Raw genomic sequence first — 7,421 nt, 5'->3', positions numbered from 1 at the left:
TTGCGGTGCACGGGCTTTTCATTGCGGTGGCTTCTCTTGTTGCAGAGCACAGGCTCTAGAGCGCAGGCTCAGTAGTTGTGGCGCATGGGCTTAGTTGCCCCGCGGCATGTGGAATCTTCCCGGACCAGGGCTCAACCCCACCAGGGCTCAACCCCGTGTCCCCTGCATTGGCAGGCATCGATTGTTAACCGCTGCACCACCTGGGAAGTCCCTAGGTGAATATTTATATGATATTCAGATGTGGAGTGACTTTTTAAGCATTGTACCAAAGTCTGAAACCATAAAGATTTGAATACAAAGAAATGTGAAAAAAAAGTGAAACTTCTTCGAAATACTATTTAAATTGAACAAATGAAAAAAAAACTGGGAGAAATTCTTGAAAAATATGTGACAAAGGGTTAATAGCTTTAATACATAGAGTAATTTCAAATCAATAAGAAAAAACTTAATAGGACAACAGGTAATGGAAGTGAATTTATAAAAGAAGGAACACAAACGCCTAAAAAGAAAAACTATTTAACCACAGAAGTAATCAAGAAAAGCAAATCAAAAGAGCAATGAGATTAATATTTCTTATCTATCAGACTGAGAAAAATGAATATCCAATGTCGGCAGGGTTAATAATGAGGAAGCGAGCCTTGTTGATAACAGCTGACCAGAATGTAATTGATAACGCCTTCCAGAAGTCAATGTGGCATGTGTCAAAAACCTAAAAATGTGTACTTTGTTACTCAACAATTACACTGACAGGACTTCGTCCTAAGGAAAATATTTGAGAAGTGTGCAGGTGTGTGGCATCGTTAGTTATAATAGTGAAAAAATTCTAAAATATATATCCAGTCATAGAGTGTTGATTAAACCATCAGCGGACTACTACGTAGTCATTACAATTGAAGGTATTAATTAACAAGAAGAGATTCATGATGTATTAGTAAATGAAAAAAACAGGTTTCCAAACATCATACCATAACGTACATACAAAACATCCCATTTTTGTTAAAAAATACACTTCCTTTAAGTTTGTAAGAATATATACCAAAATGTTAATAGCGATCCTTCGGTTGATGGGATTCTATTTTTATTCTTTTATTATTATTGTTATTGCAGTTATTATTATTTCGTCTGGTTTCTCTTTCCCCCCCTCAAAGAGCATATATTATTTACATAATAATAAGTTACCGACGGGAAACAAAAGAAACACGTAGCGACTTTCTAAAGGGCCTGCCCACGCAATAAAAGTGACCATTTATTGATAAAGCACGCAGTGTCAGAAGCCCCCAGCGGCGGTTTCCACGTGCGTTCGTCCTCAAGGAAGCCAGGGTTCGCGGTCGCCCGGAGACGCCAGTCCCTCAGGCACCGCCGAGGCCACCTCAGGCAGCGCGCGGGTCCTGACAGGGGGCGGGGCACGGCAGCCCGGAAGAGACGCCGCGCCGCACATACTCCTTCCTTTCCAGCTCCGGCCCCGGACCCAGCAGCCGTCGCGGTTAGTTCCTCGGGAGTTCGGGTTCCATCGGTCTCCATCCTGGCCTTCTCGCCGCCGTAGTCGTTGCTCTTCCCCGGGGTTGTGGCGGAGGCTGCTCGCTCCCGCTCCCCTCCCGTCCATTTTTGAGCAATGAGAGGAGCCAGGGGCGCACTTCGCTGGGTAGTGGGGCCCTGGCAGGCGAAGATTGGCGTCCCGATAGTGGAAGGCGGAGGGGAGAGGAAGATGAAGCTCTTGCGTGGCGGGGAAGATCCGGGCGAGGCTAGGGAGACTGTGCTCCTCTTGCACGCTGTTTTTCGGGGCAGAACCCCGCACCCTGAGTTGCCTCTTTGCCTGGTCATGGAAGTTTAGTTTGGGAGAAGAGTGGTAGGCTGTGAAGGTTTCAGCCCTTTGGTTTGGGGTCAGCGGCCTGTCATGAATCGAGGGCTTTCCTCTGGGTCATTCCCGCGCACCTGAAGGTACCGCCGCGCCCATTCCGCATTAGGTACTGTTGCTGATGGTCCCCAAATAGTCCGAGCGTACAGGGTCTGCTTCCTGTTTTATACCTTTGTTGTGAGTGTGAAAGTCTTGCAGCGAGTATGTACCTCCATCGTTTTATTTTAACGTCCTGGCAATTTCTCACCTGAATCGTGTTTTCGAGGGTGGGGGAGGGAACTAGTCACTGTTGGACTTAAGTTAGCGGAGTTTGAATTCTTGTTTTTCATGGTGTGTTTGATATTTCAGTCCATTGGACAGCGATTTGTGTGTGTGTGTGTGTGGTCTTTGGGGGTGATGAACTGGGTTACTGGCCCGTGGCCACACTGCTCAAAAATGCTCTTGATAATCGCTTCCTTCTTGCAGATGTTGATGCCTAAGAAGAACCGCATTGCCATTTATGAACTCCTTTTTAAGGAGGGAGTGATGGTGGCCAAGAAGGACGTCCACATGCCTAAGCACCCCGAGCTGGCAGACAAGAATGTGCCCAATCTTCATGTCATGAAGGCCATGCAGGTAGCGGGGGTGGGGGGGTGGCTGCTGGAGTGGGGTGCAGATGGAGGCATTTTCCACTGGTGTTCAAGGCAAATTCCAAGGAGAAGTCAGGACAGCCAGAGCTGCTTGCTGCCTTGAAGGGCTGTGAAGTAGATACACCGTGAAAATTTGTCTACTGTGAAGTTGAGCTTCCCATTTGCACTGCTTTTCTAGCCTCTAGTTATGTCTTAACCGTAGTTTTCTGTCTTACAGTCTCTCAAATCACGAGGCTACGTGAAGGAACAGTTTGCCTGGAGACATTTCTACTGGTACCTAACCAACGAGGGTATCCAGTATCTCCGGGATTACCTTCACCTGCCCCCTGAAATCGTGCCTGCCACCCTGCGCCGCAGTCGTCCTGAGACTGGCAGGCCGCGGCCCAAAGGTATAGTGCCCACATAATGCCTCTGGAGGCATTCTCTGAAGTTGCTCTTTCTGGGGAGGGAGGTGAAACAGTGGTTTTTTTGTGTGGGGGGCATGGAGGTGGTCTTAGTAATATAACATTGGAATCAGCTCTTGAGGCACTCTGACACGCAAGACCTAGGTCAAGTCCTAGAACCTTTAATGGAACTGGACTCAGGTCTTTAGGCAATCCCTAGAAATGGCATTAAACACAGGATATTAGTCTGTGGCAAGATAAATGTGATAGAGTATTACTGAAATTTTCTCCTGAAATTTTTCCAGTAGAGCGAGGTGCTTATACCCCCCAAGAAGTCCAAAGCAAAGCTGTTTACCATGTGAAATAAATGAAGAGTTGTCTAGAGTTTCTTGGCAATGGGAGCAGAAATAATCACGACAGATAGGGGAGAATGGATGTAGAGTGCGTGTGTGTATATTAGCAGTGTGCAAGGGGTCTGTGTGGGGAATTACCTTCTGACTCGAGGTCATTGTTGGCTTACAGTTGGCATTTTTCAGGGCTATGGTTCCTTTTCCTTAGGTTTTGAAAAAATTTGTCACTGGAACTTTGTAGAAAGAGCAGTTTGTGAGTTTGATGAGGTGAGATGCAGAGATTCCTAAAAACAGATGATAATCAGACTGTCAGGTTCCCTGGAATAGCACTTCGTGGAGCTCAGGAATCTGCATTTTTTATGAAAGCTCCCTAGGTGGTTAGGCAGGATTACATATCTTTAGAGCAAAGGTTCTTCACTGCATCTTGGAATCTTTGGGGGCATGGGAGTGTTGCCAATGCCATTGTTTGTTCCCACACAGATTCCAGTTTGCCATAGGTGGGGCCTGGCGTTTATTTACTTTGGCCACGTACTACAGATTCAATCTAAAAAAGTCCATTTTCAAATCATGAACTCTAGGTAATTTTCTAGCATAACAAGGTAGAGAGAATACTAGATTAACCTTTCAGTGTTCATGAGAATGTTATCCCACAGCCTAGTGAGACGCGAGGAGGAGCTAGAGGATTCTCAGTGGCCTCTGTATCTATATACTTATATTGGAGGTGGGGCTTGCAGCTTATGGTGCCTCCTTTCCTGTTTGCACAGGAAGTTTTCCATTTCAGAGATGGGTCAGGTTCAAAATTTGGGCTATTCAAATGTTTGTAGAAATGGCTGGATTTCTTAATTTGCCAAGGAATTGGAAAATGTGTGTTTATGCTGAGAAATACAGAAGAAAGCAAACTTTTTGCAGGTGTACGACATTTTAATTAAGATGTGCGTTTTCCTAGGTCTTAGAGGAGCCAAAACGTCAGCGATGGCAGGTTTCTACCTGTTGTGGGTGTAGGAGTTCCTGTCCCCATTAACCCATCATAACTAAGTGTTGCCCAGTGAGAATGGAGAGCAGTTCGTTCTTTTGGCCTGAAGGGAACAGAGTTCCCACGTTGCCCTGTGTTCATACTGTGGTTTAATTTGTGTAGGTCTGGAAGGAGAGCGACCTGCAAGACTCACAAGAGGGGAAGCCGACAGAGACACCTACAGACGAAGCGCTGTGCCCTGTGAGTAGCATCATCTGTATCTGGGTATTGAGGTAGAATCTTGGGATTCTACTCTGGCTGGGGCTCGGCCCTTGTAGATGCCAAGGTAACCAGTAAAGATCCTTCGTTTCATCTCAGATCATCTCCAGCTGGAGTCCTTTGTACTTCTTGTCTTATGCAGGGATGGGGATTAGAAGGAAAGCCCTTTGAGCTGGGGGCACTGAAGACTTCAGTTGAAGACCTTTAGAGCAAAACTGAAGACTTAGGAAAGCAACATGCTTTCTTTGTTTTGTAGTTGTGCTTGAGGGCAGGGCCCACTCACATCACCTTTGTTGCTTTTTTATTGCAAAAATAGTGCAAAATCTTATTTTTAAATAGCACATGTTTGCACTGATGGGAACAACAGACGTCTGTTCATTCAACAGATATATACTGAGTGCCTGTGGTATGCCAGACACGATTCTAGGAACTGGGGGGCTAGTAGTGTACATGAGAGACAAAAGGCCCTTCTCTTGTTGAACTTGAATTTTAGTAGTAGGGGGTGGATAAACAAAAATAAATATATATCATGTCCATCGTGGGTGCTGTGGGGGCGGGGGGTGTGCAGCTTCCAATTGGATTTTTAGGGAAAGTTCTGTCGAAGTGAGATTGAAGCAAACATTTGCAGGAGGTGAGGCTACCTGGGGGAAGAGCATTACAGGCAAAGGTCCTATGGGGAAGGCACCTGACTTGTCTAAACAGAAGATAGTGGGAGAGTCAGATAAGGATGTAGGTCTCATAGTTCTGTGGGCCATGGTATGACTTGGGATTTTACTCTGGAATAAGGTGGGGAGCCATTCAATTTGTTTTAAAGAGACTCTGTCCTTGCTGCAGAAGCAGTTAATTGTGATATAAAAGAAAGGTGTAAAGGGAATTTTTACTAACTTCTGCTCTTGCCTCCTACTTGTGGTGCCTGATTCTTCAGGTGTGAGAAGTGAGCGATTAACCTAAATAGCTTATAGGATAGTAGTAAGAAAGATTTCCTCCAGCAAACAGGCTCTCAGTTCAGAGAAAGTTCGTCATCGCTTTTATTAGAAGTCAAACCACACAAGAAGTCAGCCAGAGGATGTGACAGTTGGTCCCCAAGTTGAGGGTGGGGGAGTGAGCATTTCAGGGAGAGATCGGCATGGACAAAGGTACGGAGTTGGGGAGGATACTGTGGCTCTGGTCAAAGGGCCAGGGGGTGAGCAGACAGGAGCCTGTGGTGGGTGTGGTCAGAAATGGGCCAAAGGTGGGCTCCGATTTGAATAAGATTTACTGAAACCGCACTGACTATTAGTCCTGCCCCTCAAATGTGAATTGTACAATTTCCTAGTGGTCACATTTAAAGCAAATAGAAATGGTTTATGTGGATATTAATTTTTTTTAATCCCAGGGTATTTTGAAATGTTATTTTAATATGTAACCTGTATAAACATTAATGAGATATTTTGCATTCTCTTAAGTCTTGAAATCTGATGGGTAGTTTGCACACATCTCAATTTGGGCTAGTGGCTGACATATAGGACGGAGTAGCACTAGATCTTTCATCTTGTTTGCCACTTTCCCTTGGTCATAATAAAGTTGCTTTTTGCTTCTGTGGGCCCTTCACCTCTTAGTTACCCCTTCATTGAGCTCCCTCTGAGCTAGGTGCTGGTCTGAAGCATGGAAGTAACTCAGTGATGGGAAGTGCCGTATAGGAAGTGCACATAATCCAGACTTCATGGTCAAGGCAGCCTTCCTGGAGGAGGCAATAGTTTGGGCTGTGAGTTTTGTAAGGTGACTTAAGGAAGGCTGCCCCAGGAGAGGGATGGGGCAGAGGTGGCTCAGAAGATGTCTCCCCACTGCAGGTTGTAATTTACTTGTACTTCATGGTACCTTTGCTGACATGGCTTTTCTTGCAAGATTGGGTTGGGTGACTTGTCCTTGTTCTGTAGTGGATCAGATCATATGATGAATCTAAATCGGTGTTTCTCATTCCAGCTGGTGCCGACAAGAAAGCCGAGGCCGGGGCTGGGTCAGCAACCGAATTCCAGTTTGTAAGTATCCCCTTTTTGCTCTTCATAAGCAGTCACTATTCTGGTCTCAGCCCTTTGGATCTGCATATCCAGAGATGCAGTATAGTGTGGTGGGTCCCACCCCTCTTCCCAAGCACATATTCCAGATAGGTTTTTATATTAAGGCACAGTATGCAAACATCTGTAAATATATAAATTACTGAAACGCGTCTCACAGATCAATACTACATGAGGCATAGTGGTATTTTCTAGTTCATTAATGGCCATCATAGGCTCCCTGGATTAGTTTCGTGAAACTAGTTTCAGGGTTGAAACCTGAACACTGGGGATTGAGCAGGCTCTAGACTCCAGATGGTGTGATCTTCGGCAGGTGCCCCTCTGTGCCTGTTACCTCATCTATAAAGTAGTAGCTATCTCAAGGTAGTTGTGAGACTAGTTAATCCAAGTAAAGGATTAACCCCAGGGATGGTGTATCACTGTTGGGACAGCAGCTGTCCTGGGCAGCAGGAAATGGGCCTAGGAGGTGAATGTGGCCCCAGAGCCTGTAAGAGGCAGGGCTGGGTTCTCTGAGCCCTTACATATGGGGACCTCTCCAGTGATGATGAGGCTTGCTGCCCGGCATACCACTTATGCTGATGTCATGTGCTTTCTCTTGCAGAGAGGCGGATTTGGTCGTGGACGTGGTCAGCCACCTCAGTAAAGTTTGGAAGAGATTGTTTTGTGTTGAATAAACGTGTAGCCAGAAAAAATTAATCTTGTGTGCCCGGTTTTGTGCGTTATGTAGCCTGAACAGGACTGGTTTAAGGATCAGAGTGTTAAGTGGGGTAAGAGCGGATTGGTTTTGGGTGTTGTCCTTATCCAGGGTGACATCACTTGTTGCTGTTAGAGCTGCAGTACTTGGCTTTGACCTGGGCCCTCTTTGCTCCAGCATAAGCCTCCCTGTGGGGTCCTGTCCAGTGTGGTTAACCGTTCTGGG

The 7,421-nt window shown here is 45.9% G+C and overlaps 1 protein-coding gene across 1 annotated transcript; it reads left to right on the top strand.

Moving 5' to 3' along the window:
• The first annotated feature begins 1,368 nt into the window (after window positions 1–1,368).
• Window positions 1,369–7,198, top strand: RPS10 (ribosomal protein S10). Its single transcript, XM_004267712.3, has 6 exons — window positions 1,369–1,483; window positions 2,321–2,470; window positions 2,702–2,873; window positions 4,353–4,430; window positions 6,411–6,466; window positions 7,104–7,198. Exons 2-6 carry the CDS (start codon window positions 2,321–2,323, stop codon window positions 7,143–7,145), a joined length of 498 nt encoding a protein of 165 aa, XP_004267760.1. The 5' UTR covers window positions 1,369–1,483; the 3' UTR covers window positions 7,146–7,198.
• The last annotated feature ends 223 nt before the right edge of the window (window positions 7,199–7,421 follow it).

This window comes from Orcinus orca, chromosome 10 (genome assembly GCF_937001465.1).
Source record: "Orcinus orca chromosome 10, mOrcOrc1.1, whole genome shotgun sequence".
In the NCBI taxonomy this organism is placed as follows: Eukaryota; Metazoa; Chordata; class Mammalia; order Artiodactyla; family Delphinidae; genus Orcinus; species Orcinus orca.
The sequence above is the reverse complement of the archived record's forward strand: the minus strand, read 5'-3'. Positions and strand labels throughout refer to the sequence as shown.

Coding starts and splice junctions, on each gene's coding strand:
- RPS10 (XM_004267712.3), top strand. CDS start 2,321: ATGTTGATGCCTAAGAAGAACCGCATTGCCATTTATGAACTCCTTTTT. Junction 2,471..2,701: donor ATGTCATGAAGGCCATGCAG/GTAGCGGGGGTG, acceptor TCTGTCTTACAG/TCTCTCAAATCACGAGGCTA. Junction 6,467..7,103: donor CAGCAACCGAATTCCAGTTT/GTAAGTATCCCC, acceptor TTTCTCTTGCAG/AGAGGCGGATTTGGTCGTGG.